The sequence below is a fragment of the Strongylocentrotus purpuratus genome, unplaced genomic scaffold (genome assembly GCF_000002235.5).
Source record: "Strongylocentrotus purpuratus isolate Spur 01 unplaced genomic scaffold, Spur_5.0 spur5_scaffold_1, whole genome shotgun sequence".
Lineage (NCBI taxonomy): Eukaryota > Metazoa > Echinodermata > Echinoidea > Camarodonta > Strongylocentrotidae > Strongylocentrotus > Strongylocentrotus purpuratus.
Window position 1 is genome coordinate 19,187,579 of NW_022145594.1, and position 19,249 is coordinate 19,206,827.

General features: G+C 37.3%; 2 protein-coding genes across 2 annotated transcripts in view; one reads left to right on the forward strand and one right to left on the reverse strand.

The window, feature by feature from the left end:
* On the forward strand, positions 1–8,248 carry LOC586438 (ferredoxin-fold anticodon-binding domain-containing protein 1 homolog). Its single transcript, XM_786221.4, has 6 exons — positions 1–106; positions 2,196–2,431; positions 2,943–3,099; positions 4,329–4,532; positions 5,580–5,747; positions 6,692–8,248. Exons 2-6 carry the CDS (start codon positions 2,242–2,244, stop codon positions 8,106–8,108), a joined length of 2,136 nt encoding a protein of 711 aa, XP_791314.2. The 5' UTR covers positions 1–106; positions 2,196–2,241; the 3' UTR covers positions 8,109–8,248.
* A 2,340-nt stretch (positions 8,249–10,588) lies between these two features.
* LOC586418 (neural cell adhesion molecule 1) overlaps positions 10,589–19,249 on the reverse strand; it is a 57,432-nt gene continuing 48,771 nt past the window's right edge. The window contains exon 20 of the mRNA XM_030978582.1: positions 10,589–14,270. Coding sequence (XP_030834442.1) covers positions 14,207–14,270 — 64 coding nt within the window. The 3' untranslated portion in view covers positions 10,589–14,206. The remainder of the gene's footprint in view (positions 14,271–19,249) is intronic.

Consider the following 19,249-nt stretch of genomic DNA (forward strand, 5'->3'; position numbering starts at 1 on the left):
GTCTTGTGACGTACCACGGCGACTGCTGCGGTGACTTTCATCATATTTTGCACTTCTTTTTCAGTCTACATATCCAATTTTGGCAACCAGAAGGCGATACCAATAGGTAATTTTAATTAGCACTGTATATATCCATACTTTATATTTTTATATGACCCTCTTAATCTTATTTTAACAAGGTATTGTGGAAGTTGTGCAATTGTGCTTCGCACTCATGCCTTGGTGTGGTGTCCCACACGTTGAATTGTGTGTAAGTCAGTAACTTCCTGCATGCTGCATGCAATTGATTGTTTCTGTTTGTCGCTCCAATTTGGGGTATAGCTGAGGGGGCTAGGAACAGTGTGTGGTGGAAGTGTGGTCGGGTGGTGTGTGTGTCGCATGGTGGGGAGGGGGGGGGGGGTAATGTTTGGTTGGATGGGGTTATTTGTTTAATTACATTTACAACTAGACCTAATTTCATTTTTGTTTTCATCAATTGTACAATTTATGTAATCAAAATGTTTTGAATTCACAACTGTAGACTATTTTATTTCTAAAATTAATTTGTATTGTTTAGAATCAATAAAAAAAAGTTATCTAGACCTCTACTGTAAAATGTCTCAGATCCTCATGTCTTGTCATGATCATTACGGTACATAACACAGGCGTAGTCAAAAGTGGTCAATGCTAAATTGCTAATGCGTATTGGCCGCAGGTAGAGGTCTCCGGCGAGAGATAGTTTTTAGGGACAGATCCAATCCATTGATCATTGGATTGTGATACAGAACAACAAAAGATATATAGATTTTTATCCTCAGGGCTGTGTTTTTCTTGACCTACTTTCCGTTCAAGAGGAGCTACAACATCCGACACATCTAGTCGATCTCGGGGCCCTCCCTGCATCTCTGCAAGTCTTTTTGGCAATTACCTTTTTCGCGTCAGGGGCACTTCTGAGAGCTATTGCAACACTGCATGGCCGTCGGCTCAGTATTTCCCCCGCCCCCCCCCCCCCCCCACTCAGTGTTATTTAGGTATATGCATACATGCATGTTCCCTCCTTTTGAAAACACCCCCCTAAGTTCGGTGTGTAAAGTCAATACGGGCCAGATTTTTGTGTACTACGAGCCGGACTTTGGTGCGTGAAAAGTACCCCTTTACCGGACACTTTGGTAACACGCATGGGGTCCCTCCGTTCATGGAGTGGGGGGGGGGGGGGGCCGGGGTATTTCCTCATCGTCAAGGGCAATACATTGGCTTACCAAGGCCCTATTTCAGAATTTTTGGACATTTTTGGAATAACTTAGGCAAACAAAAAAAGTCATGCTGAAGTATATAATAGCTTGTGACTACTCAACGAGCTATGGAGAGAAAGATGTCGCATTTATCTCTGCGAGACAAAATTAATCACAGAGTCATACGCCAGAAAAGAAAGGTTAAAGACATGGAGAAGGTCAGAGAATCAAAGTGGAGATGGGCTGGGCATGTAGCAAGACTTCAGGACAATAGATGGACAAATCGTTTAACAGAATGGCAACCTAGGATGGGAAAGAGAAGAAGAGGAAGGCAGAAGATAAGATGGAGAGATGACCTAAAATCATACATGGGAACAGCCGCTTGGACTAGGACAGCTAGAGACAGAAGAGAATGGAAATGTTATGAGGAGGGTTCTGTCCAACATCTGGATGAACTATAGCCTGATAGATAGATAGATAGATATAATAAATTGAGCTACGAAACAAAGACAAAGTCAAAGATACATTTCCTAAAGATTTTGAGATTTTTTTTAATTGTTTTTTGATCTTTTACTTTATTTTACATTTCAATTATTATTTTATGAAGAAGAAAACAAAACGTCATGCATGGTTAGCAACTCACTTGACATAAAAATAAAGGTATTTTAATTTGTTATGGCCAAATCAATAACTATTTTATGCTAATTCAAATGTGAACTTAAAAACCTGCAACTATCATACTTCACTGTATGGAGACATTTGGAGATGGTCGGGTCAAAGGTTAAAGAATGTAAAGATCAATTAACATACCGGTATATGTCTAGGCTGTTTGTTCTAATGATATTCCAAGATTAATTCAAGCCGTGCTCTTAACTGAATTTAGGCAAAGCCATATTGGAGACCCATTCTTGTTTTTTCATTTTTCTTTGAGAAATAATTCATTTTGAATACCGGTATACATGTATATATTTGTCTGAAATGCAGGTCTGTGTGAAGTACATCGTGATTAGTAGCCTGAAGTGAGATAAAGATGCAATCCCTGCTGTCAGGCTGTGCCTCCATCTTGCTGCTAGGGGAGGCAAACTTCTCCTTCTCACTCTCCCTGAGGAAGATGCTGCCTCCCAGCGTCACCATGGTAACGTCCTGCTACCAGTCAGAGGATCGCATCCCATCCAATGACCCTGGTATCCCGGAGAACATCGCTCAACTGCAGTCATTGGGTAAATACTAGAGCTGAGATGAGACAAATGGCTAATGAAATGATACTTGTGATTGCAGTATTTTTTTACTTTCAAAATATGATGAGACACCAAAAGACCAATTACTTTGGAGTTGCTGCATGGGAGTCGGGCTAACTCGGACCCTGGGACAACTGTGCCGTTACGAATACGAGGCCGAGTTGTTCTGGCAAGATTTATTTTGTTATCAAATCTTGTAGGGTTAGGGTTAGGGTAGGGTTTAGAATTAGGGTTAGGGCTAGAGTTAGGGTATGTTGGGACAACTCGGCACCGTATTTGCAGCGGGCCGAGTTGTCCCCGAGTCCCGACTTAGCCCAGATCCGCTGCATGAGTTACCCTATTGATTGTCTACATATCATTTGCCGAGAGTCTGAAGGACGTTGGGTCATTATACTTCAAAGTTCAACCCCTTCTTTCCCTCTGCAGATTTTTGCTCTGTTGCAGTTTTCTAACTATACTCTAAACTCTTCATGTACTATTATCTACTGCACAGGAGCTCGTGTCCTCTACGGGGTCGATGCCACCCAGCTTGGCCAGTGCTCCTCACTAGAGGGAGCCATTTATGATGCAGTCATCTTCAACTTTCCCCATGTTGGTGGCAAAAGTAATATTGGAAAAAACAGGGAGCTACTGAAGCAGTTCTTTGAATGGTAAATTTTCTGTCTTTATTTATGTTTTAACCACAATTTCAAGAATTCCCAGAGCTAAATCCCTAACTGCTTTACTGTAGTTTTTCACTTTTAATAATAATAATAATCATCTAAATTTATACGGCACTACATTAAACTGTGCTTTACAGATATTATTACCCCGGTCATCTGATTCATTCATGCATAATCTGCACCATCTCCACTCCCTGGGGAGTATTCCTACCATATGGTCACCGAGAGGGAATATTGCAATTACTAATACAAATGCTTTCGTCATCCTACTGGGTCCCCATTTATCTCCTGGGTATGGAGTGGCAAACGTTGATTGATGCCTTGCCAAAGCACATTAATGTCTTGTCAGGGATCATACCCACAACCTTTGAATTTCAAGTCATGTGCCTAAAGGGATTGGGTAACTTGGTCTCAGATTCTGAAGCAAAATCCTGGATTTAGCTCATGCTGCAATGATATTTATAAACCTTTAGGTCAGTCAGGAACCTCATATCTTTTACAAGCTGATCGCCTGTCTGATTATCAAGATATTTATGATTGGAAATCGAAATCAAATTTTGTGCTTTCCTAACTGTTTTCATAAGACTACAGTCTATTGGGAAAAACGAGTATGGTAAAACCGGTCACTCAAAGCTTTTTTTTTATACTTCTTTGAGCAGGCGCGTATGCAGGGGGGGGGGGGGGTGTTTGGGGGGTTAAACCCCCCCTTTGGTATTTTTTTGTGTGTAAACCCCCCTAAAAAATCCCTAAAAAACCCCCCCCCCCCCCCCCCCCCCCCCCCCCCCCCCCTTTTGAATTTTTTTTTTATTTTTTATTTTTTGTTTAATTATTAAAAAAAAATAAAAAAAATTACCCCCATGGCTGACCAAAGAAAGGTGACCTTACCCCCCCCCCCCAACGGAGCAAAATGTCAAATTTTCAAATTTCGAGACCAAAAAAAAAAAAAGTGTCCTCTTATTTTCAAATTTTCCTGAATCGTTGCAAAATTTTGGACCCGATTTTAAAACCCCCCTTGAAAAAATCCTGCGTACGCCACTGTCTTTGAGGCACTTCTTGATCATTTTGAAGCGCCATGTTTTACGGCTTCAATATTACACCATATCACAGACACTGATAACACGTAGGGCCGTGCATCTCAGATTTGACATTGTTAAACGATGCCTTTAAACCACTCAAGTAACTATGACACCTCTAATAATTACTCACTTCATCTCCAGCTGCTTCGACAGGCTTTCACCCTCTGGTCAAGTCTTCCTCACTCTCTGCACCGGCCAGGGAGGAACCCCTGCAGACAAACCACAGAGGAAATGGGCGGATTCCTGGCAGGCGGTCGCCATGGCAGCCTGGGGGTCCTTCATCCTGACCAGGACGATGCCATTTTGTGCCGAGGATTATAAGGAGTATTACTGTACAGGCTACAGGTACTGTAGATTGACTCATTGGGGATCACTAGCATAATTTAGAGAACTACTAGGAGGGATTGGACCACCCAGGGAGGTCACTGACAGGTGGCTATCTCATCAACTCAGCTCTCAATTAACATAATAAAAAGAGGATCATAGGGGACCAATGGTCACCAATTAGGCATTGTTTTCTATATAGAGGGAGCAAGTAGTACAGTGGGGCTTAAGTTAATATTGATTATTGATTAGTAACTTACCTCCCCTCTTTAATATACCTGTATTTTTGAAATTGTATATAAGTGTTTTGTGATGTTATCATTATCATATTACTTTAGTATTTTGATTTTTTTTACACTGGTGAATTTAATGTTAGTTGATTACCCTGTAAAACATGATATGAGCTGCATGTCATATTCTTTATGCTAAACCAATTTGATTCAATTCGTAGTTTATAGGACGGGTTAGAGATTAAAGAATCATTTGTAAGGTAATATTTGTAAGATTGTCTTTTGAAAACATAAAATGTACATTTGAAAAAATTATAAAATACTGTATAAGCCAATGTTTTTAGCTGATCAGGGGCTTCCAGGACAAATTCAGGACTTAAGTTAGGGTAAAGTAGTGGCTTTACGCAAATCATAAAAGATAGAACCTGTCTTTTAAGGCCACCCAAAGGAAATATAAAAGGTGGCTGCAGTAGACAGGTGGCCTTACTGAGAGGTCCTACAAAAAATTCATGTTCACCTTAGACAGATGACCTTTGGAGAGAGGTGGCCACTAAGACAGGTTTTAGTCTTTATTCAACAACTTTTATGTTCCTTTGCTTTTGCTACCACTACCAGAGCTAGAACACAATCTGTAAATTAGATGCTGCTTGTACATGTTAAGTATCGGCTTGCATGGTGATGTAGATATACAGTAGGCTTGCGGGTGCACCTTGTGAGAGAGAGGGAGGATTGAGGAGTCCTGAACAGGACTCTCGGTAATCTTTATTGAGGGCGTGTAGTCCTGAAAAGGACTGTTTGGTGTAATCTGTAAATTGTCTGTGATATTGTCCCCAAACAGGAGTCAATCCAAGCACTTTCTGACTCAGAATGCCATCACCCACGTCTTTGAGAGGAGCAGGGAACTCCTGGATCAGCCTTGCCCGATACCCAGAGAACTCACCCTACGTACCGACCAAGAGATGAGTACTGTACAGTGCCCTACTGATCTTTGTAGAGTGATAAACAGGTATGTATTCTGGGGGGTGTTTCACAAAGATCCTAAGTTGAACTCATCTCTAAGTTGGACTTAACATTTATGGAAAGCCATCATCATCTATGAAAACATTTTGCAAAAGTTATTTTAAAAGGCATAAAATCTTGATTCGAATCATTCATATTTTCTATCATCAAGGAGATTTCATGTTCTTGATGTGGAATTTGTAAAAGGTCTACAATACTTGAATTTTCGCTTTTGAATATATTTTATTTTAAGGCTACAAATGGCTCGCCATAACTTCTAAGTCCAACTTAGAGTTAAGTTCAACTTCGGATCTCTTTGAAACACCCCCCCCCCCCTGGTGTTTTGTAGAGGGGTGACAGTAGTTTGCAGGCACAGTCCCTATGCTTATGTCACAGTGTCTGCACTGTGAGACTAGACTGACAGCATGCTGCATACGCTCTGTACTGTAGTGGCTGCTCCAGATGCAACCAGAGACTGAAGTATCTAGGCTCTGCTTAAGGCTTTATACATTGTGGTAAAGTGCCAAATTAGAGTCTGTAACTGCAGACTAGGGTGAGGGTAGGTGGAAATTCATTCAGCAAAATTTTCAGCTACCCACACAGAGGGCTGTAAAATCAATGGCCTTCTTGGGGGCAGCCGACAAGAAGTATGAGATGAAGAACGAGTTTTGTTCAACACTCAAAAAGACTATAAGCATCAATCAAGTTGCAAGAAGTACATGATTTTTTTTCATGAACCTTATGGGAGGAATGATTGTGCAGAAAGAATCGACCAGGTCTCCTTGCATGTGTACGCTGATTGAAAGTTACATGTTCCTATTCTAATGTTTATTTATGTACTATTATAATTAACTTGCCATAAGTAAAGTGCTTAGAGACATTGTAATAAGCGCTATATAAAAGCTAAATATTATATTATTATTATATGGTATGTCTTTTTGTTGTCTGTAGGGATCTTCTGTCAGAACCCCACCATCCTTTAGCTCTCGTCTCAGCAGAGATACATCGCCTGATCAATGAGGGCTTTGCAGACACGACTTTTCTTCAAGCTGAAGAGCAGCCTCTAGTGTTGAATGCAGGAGAGGTTATCACTACAGGTCATTTTTCACCTTCTGAGCTCTACCACGTTGATGTCGTAAGAACTAAACATATTCAACAGCAGGATAGCAGTCATTGCAGCAACAGGAGCGTTGGTGTACCACAAGGCGCAGTACACAGTACAACTACAGAGCTACACAAACAGCCCCCTCTATCACCAGAAGATGTTCAAGGGTTATTACCATGTACTTGTGCAGTAACTGCTCTTGGTAAAATGGTAACAGATGGTCAAAGCGACAAAGATTCCATGAGCGACAGAGGAGAGAAGCAGGATGGACTGTTGTACTTGGAGGGTCATTCAAAGCATGGTAATACTGGGACAGAGCAGTCCAGTTGTCAGCATACTGAGGATTCAGAGTCCAATGGACCTCATGTTACAGGGATTACCAGTGCAGAAGTCCAAATAAGTCCATGTTTGTCCAAACACGGCAAGAGCAACTACGTTCTTAGACCGACCCTTCTCAGTCGCGCCCCTGGTATTTTTCGAAAGGAGGATCCGCAACCTCTTTATGCTAGTGGCAGAGTCTTTCGTCGCTGTGGTATACGTCCAGAGCTTTATCCTATTCTGCACCAATACCTGATGGTAGTGCCCATACCCAAAGATTCTGGGACATCCTCTGAGGACTTCAAGGAGAAGGTGTCGAGGGTATCAGCAGGCCTCCTACAAGAAAAGGGACCGGTTTCCATAGAGGATTGCCATAGTTGTCAAGATGGTTCCATCAACAATCGTTCATCCCTCGTGTTCAAAGTGGAAGGATCCAATGAGCCTTCACAAAACACACTCACTATTGGTGAGTTTGGAATCTTCCACTCAGAAGGAGGGGGTTACCACTATTGCATCTGGAACTTGGACACTATGGCGATGGTGAAATATAGTGTGGAAGACATACGTTTATTCTGGTCTGCCGATGACCGGATAGTTGCCCAGTTTTCAAAATCTGCTGAAATGTGTTCTGAATCTCAACCGTTATTAGAGCATTCCATGCAGGTATACAGTCTCCACCCTCCTACCTACACTTATGATGTTAGCTTTTGGCTTCACGAGGACACCTTCGACGAGCTTGACTTTTGCTCCGCGATCCGATCAGTGACCTTTGACCTTGTACGGGAAGTTCGCTTTCTTAGCCAATACATCAACAGAGAGATCAGTTACCTCTATAGAATTGTGTACCAGTCTTGTGATCGTGCGCTTACTAAGAAGGCAGTAACACAACTGCATTTAGATGTAAGAGAGGCAATTAATAAGCGGCTGGGTGTAGAGGCTAGGTGATAAACAGGAGGGAATTTTGAGCTGGTTTCGCGATTATCAATAGGTCTTTCACATCATTCCTCCATCTAAGCATTGGTTAGATCTATTATATCATTATTGCAGTTTACTTTTTAGAGAAATATTTGAATGTACACTGAATTTTATTCTCAAAATTTTAATATATTTTAAAATATTCACTTTAAGAATTTTAACTCTTTTTTATTGCTGACAGCCGGATAAAGTATGTAAAAAGCAATTTCAGATTTATGAATAATATGAAAATGTTCTTTAATATTTTAGAGGATTGAATGTTGAAAAAATGCCTTAACCCTATGTTAACTGGGGGGGGGGGGGTCAATTTGACCTCCCCCTGTAGAAATTTCGCGACTACTCCAAAACCGCGGCAGATATACAATTTTCCTTTCATGACTTTTTACTTTCGAGTCTTACGCATCTTTTAAAACAATTTTTTCGAAAATCGGACCTACGGTTACAAGGTCACGTGACCTTTTGTCTTTGCATGTCAGCCCGAAAATCGCTCATTTTCGTGATTTGTGTACAAAACATATGTAAAAGTCATTTTTCCTAAAAATAGATAAAACATTGGTTATTCAGTCTTGTTTAAAGTTTAGATGTTTGTTTTGGGGTCAAAATAGTTGAATTGTAGTTATAAATGAAATAAAACAACAAAAACAATAAATTACATAAGTTAAAAAAACAATGAAATACATAAGAAATTATAAAAACAAGATATAACATAAGGAATAACCTGGCTCTTCCAATTTTTTGTGTTGTATTTTTATTCCAAATAGTCTAGTAAATATATGTGGTGAAAAAGAATACTTAAATATGAATAATCTATGATCTATGGGCAGAAATGTGAATTGTATGACCTTATTTGCATAAATTACCATAAATATGCAAATGAGTGAATTTTTCAAAAATCTGAAATTACCATATTATTCTATACACTTCACTTGACATGCATGCAAATTTTCGCGGCGATCGGCGTTGAAACGGCCGAGATCTTAGGGGGGGGGGGGTGGGGTCTAATTGACCCCCCCCCCCCCCCCAGTAAAAACCTGGTCTGAAATAGCCCAGTTAAAATAGGGTTAATTGCATTAATCTCAGAAAATGATTTCATTATTAGAAATTGTCATAAAAGTTTGTTTCCCTCAAATGACCAACAAATCATTATTTATCTTCCAGCTCCTCATATAGAGCAATTTTATATCTCTATCATTCTCAGTTCATAAAATCAAACCTACAGTAGGTAAACACTGCACCTTTTTTATGCATACAGCTGTATACTGAACTCAAAATATTTTTTGGGGGGAGGGTGTGGGTCAGCTTTTTTAGCCAGGAATTAACATTTTCTGTGCATATTACATATACCATACATGAATTCAATTAATTTAATGTTCCATCTAAATTAAATTTGTACATGCATTTCATTGGGATGTAAGTGGTTTTGTGAAACGCTGCCTTGGGTTTTCACACAAGATACAGATAATTTCCTTCTGATTCGTCATAGGATTGTGTAAGATGAACGAGTATGTATATCTATTTATTGCTTGCAACAAGGTGTTTGAATAATAACATTTAGTAAATTATTGAGAACAACATATTTCTGTAGTTTTGGTATTATGTTATCACTGTTTCTCTTGCTGTGTAGTTTAGACGGGCTATAATGAAAATGTTCTGATCACCTTAAGGTACTATGTCCCTTTTGCAGCCAACCTCAAATTCTGTAGAACTTTGCAGGAATTATGAATATGTCATGTATGTCCTATCTGTGAAATTTAAATGCTAGCAGTGTCCTCATATTCAAATTATGCAAGGAAACCCGTTTACTTGCTAGACTTCACTGTCAGACACTATTGAGTGACTGACTGGCTTTTTTTTTCTCCTTTGGTAATAACATACATGAAAAGAGTTGTAAAGGGTACATGAGCATTTGTCTACATCAATAACCCCCTTCTTGTGATGGCCAAGATTAAACCGATTGAATCTTTGCGCAGCATGAAACGTATGACCATTCGGTACAATTGTCTGAAAATCAAGACTATTATTTTTGGGCTCTACAGCCCTTAAGTCGATTTGACAACTAATAGTCATTATTTTCCCACTTGAAGACATTTTCAAGCCCCACCTTATTTAGGGAAGTTCTAAATAAGTATTATCTTTCAAATGCAGTTGGAATTTAACTTTTTCATTTTTTTTGGCCTGCAAATGGGACATGTCCCTTTAAACAAATATTTTCTTAGCATTCTATGGGTTGGCGGTGAAGGAGTATATGAAGATGGCTCTTTTTATATATCCCTCTTCTTCCACAACATCTTCTTTTTTATCTCCTCCCTTTCTCCTTTCTTCCTCCTCTGTTTCCCCCTGCCCCTCCTCATTTCTCTCCTCTCACTCAAAACCTCTCTCTTCTATTGCTCACTAACTTTTTCACCATTTCTGAAAAGCAAACTAAAACAAAGCAATTGAAAGGGCGAAAATTACACTGACAAAAGATTTTTATTTGCACAAAAGTGGCAACGGTTCTTAAAATTCCCTCAACACCTTGACATAATAATCATAAAGACTACACAATTCACACAAGAATCTAATAGACGGTAGGACCACTATGTAGAAATGTGGAAAAATTACCAAAAAACTTTTTCATCATAAAAAAGCATCTTGCTTTAAAAGACAAGTCTTGCCGTAGTACTTACATGTAGATCTCAAATTTGAAAGTCTCGATTTTTTTTGTTTTTGTTTTTGTACTTTTACCAGAAATGAAAAGTTGACTACCTAAATTGCCATGGGTTAAATAAGCCTGAATACTCTTGTAACACCAAAAGGATTTCAGGAATACTAGCCATTGTAATTATGACCTCCTGTAAAGTTCTTATAATCCCTTTTTACCAGATTCTGAAAAAGGCTTTAGGAAAATAGTAAAATATTGATCTACTGTATAATAAACATGCAGAGGATATACCTTTATGTGATATTGTGTAAATACATTGTTGCAGTGTGTACCTGGTTAATTTAATCTTTACATATTCCACTAGATTCATCACCTTCAAGAATGAACCATTTTTAAATATTCATGAATTGAAATTTTCCTCTATAAACACAGAGTGACAACAATATACAAACATATATCAGTACAGAGAAATGTACGCACCTCAAGAACTAGTCATAAAAAAGTACTTTTTAACGGTTTTTCAGAATTAAAAAGTACAATCAAAATTGCCACAGACACTCAAAAAGATGAACAATTTATACATATTATTTGACATCCAACCAAAACGCATATATGTTCAGGGTACAGCAAGCACATTTTAGGGTGAAACCAAAGAAAATCATGAAATTTAATCGTCTAAACAACTACAAAGTAAACCAATTTGAAGAGCGTTTCAAAACTGAAAGGGTACATGTTTGGAGAAAGATAGATTACCTACCGGATAGATTGTAGACCTTTCCCCATTCTTTCAAAAATTGCCCTCAAAATAATTTTTTTCATTTTAACACAACAAGGGCAATATAAAGCAATCAACTAACTACTATTATTCACATAACACTCAAAATATTCTCATCAATATCATAATTACACTTTGAAAACACCATCGGATTGCATTGATCTCACCTCCCATCTCCAAATAATCTCACATCTACATGTAACTTAATTGTATCTACACTAATGTAATGCATTTTAAATATGGCTAATGTAGTACAGGAAACGATATCAATGTAACATTTAAAAATGTACTTTAATTTGTTCGGAATTAAAACAGGCTCAGTTTGTTGCAACTTGAGATGATGTACATACATACATACGCTTGAACACGGTCAGTCTTCAAAACTAGTAAAACTAAAATCGTTTACAGTAGAGTGCTACTTGCAATGATACACCATGATACAATGTCTCTTAGTTTGTGTCTTTTTGGCTTCAAAGGGAGGCATGTGTTTTCAAATACTGGGTAATAAAATTTCAATTTACAATTACAAAAATGACCTTCCATCTTAAAAACTACATATAGTACTTGGAAAGACATGCGTTAAATACCTTATTGGCATTCCACAGAATACTAAAATGTCTTCACTCCTGATATCAATTTAAAATCAATTAATTAAATATTTCATTATTTTGCCGTACAAACTCCTAATCTTCAAAGATAGTACCCCATTCATTTCACAATCAAGATTACCAGATACAAGTACAGCACCGTTTTCAAAAGGAAATATGACATGACACAATTCGTCCCTATTTTCACATAGTGACGGTAGGAGAATCGTCACGCAAATTGTATGCGATTTTCCTCCCTGCGGTCACTTCGTGAAAATAGGGTCGAATTTAGATATCCAGGGCACTTTCCTCACGATTAATATCTGTCACCCCCTAAACTATTGTAAGTCCAAGAAACATTTGCTAAACCACCAGAAACAACTAAGCCTGACCACTTAGGCCCGTATCATATTGAATTGAAAGCAGTGTACCAATCACCTAAAGTTATTTTTTGTAAAGCTACAATGCATAAAATTTACCTCGAAAAAATAATTACCCAGCCTACTACAAATAAGAAGAAGGAAATAAAGCATAACATAAAACCCCAAGCGCTGAACCGAAGTTTGACTTGAGATACAATTCATGTGGGCCATATTTTAGATGAGTGCGGATAAGTACGGGGATCGAGTAGTCTTGTCGGAAATCACTTTCATGTTCAATGTTCAAACTTGCAATATCTTTCTGCAGAAGTAACGTTGGAAGCTCATATTTTGAAAATAGTGCATCAACATGGAACTGCCATTTAAACCAACAGCGCAAAATGTTTGTTTCGTGATCGGTACACTTACAGCTTTTGTTCAACATCACATTGCTTTCCTAATTTGTTAAGCACGATCCTAAACCCAGATATGGGTTTTACTGAATTAGTTGAAAAGGCAACAACATGTATTATGTCTACATCTTATAATAAAAACCAAGACTAAGACAGATCAAATTATGTTTTACCCTTTTTTTCTGATTTTATATAAAACACAACAAGTAGAGATACCAAAAGCAAAAGTATCTAAATCCGGTGGGTTACTGTGATTGAGGTAGTGACTACAATAAGTGCAGTGTCACAATTTGTATACAAAAGGCACTAATATCTTGATTGCAGAAATTCTTTGGATATAATTATTACTTTTGATCAATATTTTGCATAATGACACAAATCTACAATTTGATCCATATATGAATAACCACAGGAAGAGATGATTCATCTACGAGAGAAGGCAAGCCTTGTGATCATATAACAAAAGGATGCTCAATTAATGTGCATGATGTATCCCGACAAGAACACTTTCCATTAAAATCACTTAATGGCTTGATAAATAGAACATTATGGAAGAATACATTAAAAGGCATGATTATTGTTTGAGCTAAGAAAGCTGAGGAAACGATAAACAGTTTTGCAGGATCCTTTTATCTTTGCTCACGAACCTTTCCATCTGTATGGACATGCACAAAATAACATGATGTTATTGAAAATATACCCACAAACAAAATTGGATTTGCTTTTATGTAAATCATTGTACGGTATAATAACATCTCTATTTCTATGCAGCTTTTCAGTTCTCACCCAACACTCATTAAAATAAAAAATGAAATTCTGTACACAATTTATCATACCTATTGGATTGCTGTTAAATATTCAAATTTGCAAATCTATGATGGACATGTGTGATAAATGAAGAATCTACAAAATTATTTCTTCACAATACCACAATTTTTTACACTATAAAAACATATCATTATTCTTTCAATTAAACGAGCGAAATGTATTGCTTTCATCGCTAGAAATCACACCACAAATCTTTGGCTTGTATATACAATGTACAAAGATGGGGATGGTACACAGGATGTTGGAGTATAATTATCCTGTTACATCTTAAACGAGGAATAATGCCTTAACAAAGGACACTAGTGCGTCGACTTGGGTATCAAACCAGCAACCTCCAAGTTAAGAGGCTGCTGCTCTACCCACAGAGCTAATGCACCTCCTATATGTGGGACATAACAGGTTAATAGAATATTGGACTGGCCATCGATGGGTTAACTGATGATATAAAAAGGTGCATCTGGTGGTTTAGCAATCCGTGGATCCAGGCTTCTTGTCTTCGTACGGATCGTATTCATCGTCATAATAATCACTGCAAAAAAACAAGAAACAAGAAAAGTGTTCTCAAAAGGGCATTTAATGCAGGATGTCATCGATAATTAATAACAAAGTTAAACCAATAAACTTGAGCCAATAATATCCTGTTCACAATAACAGACACAATTTACATAGCCTCCAATGGCCCAAAATGTGTTGGTATGAAGTTGGTTTGGTGGTGTCAAGAAGATACAAGTTATGCAACCGCCTTGCAGCTAATTATGGTAATCAAAATTTTGGTTTACTGCTCCTTTTTTTGGCCTGCACTTGTCTCTAACCCCAAAATAAAGTTTGGAAACTTGATTTTGATCGATTATATCTCTCATCATATAATCATCACTTCATTATTATCATTAGAATGTATTTTATTCCTCGTTTAAAATTATACATTTGTTGCAAAAAACACTCTTCAAAGAAAGAAGAGTGCACAGCTATAAAACAAGAGCAAGGCATTTTGCAAATTTTTATTTTTGACTTTCCCCATAATTTGTATGTAATGCACGTTCCATTATTGAAAAATCGTAACAAATGGGCATTATGGGATATCATTTTAAAGAGGAATAAACACACTTGCTATTAAATGAAACTCAACATGTCGATGATTATTCCATAAGAAGAGAAATAAAATCGAGCCAACTTGACTTTCCAAACTTTCTTAAGGTGTTTCAATGCTCCTTAATTGGTGGCAGCGGTGGGATTGAATCATAGCTAGTAGAGAGGAGATAGTTGTGACGCACACATACATGCATGCATGCTCAAAGTCAATTCATGGAGCTCTGATAGTTCTCTCTCACGTACAATCTCTATGGCCCGAATTCACAATTCTCCATTTGTTTCGCCAAACCTCCTTTTGTTTTTTACAAACCAGGTTTGTAAAAAACGCGTAAAAAAGCATCATATGACGTACGAAAACCATGGTTTGTCGACAAACCTCCTTTGTGAATACGGGCCAATGGGATGGAACAGTTGAGAGGTCCATGAATATGACCTATGAACTATGACCTGCATGCATGTACATGTGTCATAACTGTGTCCCTATCTTTGCTGCAGACTAGATTTTTTTTTTTAATAGCCTTAATTTAATTATAATTATGAAATGACAAGGGAATTCAATAACTATGATTTTAGTCCAAATCTTTCATAATAAATTTGATGAAAATAAAGAAAAGTACAGGGCACCACACTAAGTTTATTTAGAAGGAGGTCCTCATTGAACATTTTTAGAGTCAGTATGCATGAGCAATTTGTCAAAATTTCACAATCTTTGGTCAGATTTTGGGTGGCAATGTCTCCCGGGCGCCTGTTATTGTGTAGCCATGCAAAAGGGATGTTAGAGGGGTTTCATCTTACTGTTTATCAACACACATGGACATCAAAATAACAATCAGATTTTTATATCATACAGATATCATATGTACACTATAGGTATCAACTGCAATATAATAGTTAGCGATCAAAATGTTCTGATTAATGTTAAGGCATGCCCATCCACCTGTCAATAAATAATACACAAATATTAAGGATGATTTTCAACACATACATGAAACCAATAGATAAAGTGTGAGTGTGTATCTTAGGTATTAACATGTTTATATTTTTTACTAGTACATTAATGTATGACTAGGACAACTACACTTTAGAATATCATCCCCTTGGCAACTATCGCCTGAAACACTATTTTCTCAGCTAACTACCCACACATAAGAACTGGACCCTAGGATAACTACCACTTGAAAACACTATCCTCTAGGAAAACTTCCCCACACAACAGCTGGACCCTACGACAGCTTTCCCTTTAAAACTCTATTCTCCCAGACAACTACTCCCCCCCCCCCCAACATATATAAAACTAATGGACAATGACCCCTTGGAGCTGGACAGCTCTATCCTAGGACAATTGTCCACCGATACCCCATTCACAGTGGCCTCAAACACCGCGACAGCAGCGGGACTGTCCCGTTGCTGTCGCGGTGTTGTCTTCAGTGTGAAGGCTCGGACCCGTTATAAACTATCGCGGGATAACACCGCCTCGCGATAACGCCGCGACAAACTATCGCTAGGTTCGCCTAGCTACAGCAGCGGGACAGTCCCGCTGCTGTCGCGGTGTTTACTCAGTGTGAAGGCTCTCCGCTATAACACCGCGACAAACACGTGTGATTTGTTTACTTACCTATCACTGACCTCTTTTCTCCAGCAATGGGGAACATAAAGTGAAATAGAAATAAAGTAACCAGTGGATTCAAATTGATTTTATTATTATGTAGATATTATAATTATCCAAATAAAAATATTTCACACTTCAAAAAATTAAAATATTCTGACTGGAAGCAATAAAAATGCTAGTTTTTTAAAAAGTAATATGATCGAAAAGTATAGATAGATCCATAGCTAAATCGAGCTAGCTACATGAGGAAGAGTGTGTAAAGTACAGCTAGCGCGCGCAATTTCAAGCAATCGAAAACCCCGCGCTGAAGTATTTCCGGTCATATCGGGGTCACTCGCGGGTCATGAGCCATGCATACACGTGTTTGTTACGGAGGTAATAAAAATCACCCGCTGCAGCGTGAATGGGTACATTATATTTATCCCGCTGCTGCAGCGGGATAACTTTTCTACTGTGAATGCATTTGTAGCGGTGTTATGGCGGTGTCGCCGCTCCGCTACAACGCCGCTACAAATTTCAAAACCACTGTGAATGGGGTATTAGACAACTGTCCCCTAAGAAAGACTATCCTATAGGACAACAATAACACTGTAGGACAACTACCACCTAGTAGAACAAACGCCTATAAACCAAAAAAAAACAACAACAAGACTCCTGTTAACTATCCTATAAGTATTCATTTCTCATTGAAGTTAGATTAATGTTTCATTTCCCCCAAAGAGAGAAGAAAAAAAAGGGATTTTTTTTTTTTTTTAAAATCATTATTTACCCCTAGGTGATTCGAGTCTAGTGCCTCTATTAGAACCATAGCTAAAACAAATTCTAAAGTTGAGGAAACAAATGATCCCCCCCCCCCTTCAACATCAAAGAAAAAAAATCATTTTATCCCATGGATGAGCTGAAATAAACAAATAAGGTAATGAAAAGTTGATGGTTAGTGCAAAACATACCATATACAGATAACTATTGGTTAATATAACATTTATCAAAACGGAATGCTAATGAGAATGGTTAGTAAAAAGTGAAAACTGGTAATGGTTAGTGGAAACAAATAACATTGAAATGCTCAACATAAACAATGAAATTACAGAGAACAATGTTAGTCAAGGCTGGAACCGGATGGAATGTAAGGATTCACTGCTTTTCATTCATACTGGTACACACCAGCCATTGATCTACACCCATGCAAATATCTATACTTTTTGCATATTATTAAAATCAAAACTTTGTTTCAAATACTATATCAACATCTACATTCAATAAATTCATAACAATCTGATAAAAGTACACAAAATTTCAGTCACCCCAAATATACAATTTCACAATTTTGTGATTATGTAATTTAAAGCGATACTTACTTTTCAAAATATTAGGATTTTTCACATTGCAACTCAGTCAATGTTTGCATGGGTTCAGTATCAAATTGTTTATATTTTAATGTTAGAAGAACAGATTTTGTTTCTGTGTCTAGCCTAAAGCTAAATAGTACAAACACGATAAATCAATCTATATTTCACCTTTATTCTAACTTAATAATATTACCAAAATAAGTGCCAAGAATATCAAATAAGACTGTTCAATGATTATCTTAATATAAAAACATGTCACTTTTCTTACAATTCCAATGATGCTTTTACTGTTTAGACCTAAGACTTCCACAATTTACGGCTCAAAATTAAATACTCCTTCATTTCAAAACATTAAGGGATTATTGCTTATATTTATAACCTGCATTTGTAAGCCAGTGCTATATTGATAATTAATGCAAATTATGAAATACATGTCAATTTCTAAGTAGTCATATTCAATTTAAAATAACATATATCCATAAAGATTGTTACATTGTAAGTCAATGGAAAAACCATTAAACTACATGCATTGCATTTTTTTTCTTAGTTTTGTTTTAGAACTGTTAAAACATAGAAATATTGTCATTATGCAAAAGTAAACTACAAGTACACTGTATCTCGTTTCATTAAAATGAGTTTGCTTTCTTTTTATTTATTTTTAGTTTCAACTACCATCACATATGATATGAATATTGGGGTAAGAAATGAATTGTTATATTCCTTCCATGCAAACCTAGAAAATATTGATGAAGAAAAAAGATGGTCCTAGAAATAATAATTTGTTTCAGCAGAAAATGATCTCACATTCAATTAGACCATATATCTCGCAATGAACAGTGTTAATGCAAATTAAATTCTGCTGAAAATTCATTCAAAATAATGGAGAAAGAAAGATAAATAAGGATGGCAATATGAGGAAATAAAATGAAACAAAATTTTGCCTTTTTAATTGCAAATAATTAGAAATACTTATTGGTTCCTAAGTTTTGTTGATCATTAGATTCATTTACATTCGACTCCACAGTGACATTCACCACAACAAGTCCCTCTCCTTGACCTGACTCCCCTTTCCCCACAATGGGAGAGTCCGTGCCAACATTGGAATTCATGTCCGGTCTGGGATCCACCATTCCATGAAGAGGGGGTTGTGAAAAGTAGGAAGGTGGACACAGTTTGAGGTGCAGTGTGAAGCATGAAAATGAAATGGATTGAGAAAGAGAGAGGGAACAGATACAATGTAGTGATTATAATGCAGTAAACACAAGACATTAAACTATACATTTGACAGGACACAAAGCACTTCTTACATTCCTCAGGAAATATCACAGATTCTATCATTCTAACATTCTAACAATAGAACATTTTTAATTCATTTTGTTGGTGTATTTTATACCATTTTATTAATGTAATCTAAATTATGTGCCTTTTTACATTCTTTTCCAATTTCTATTCTATTTCCTT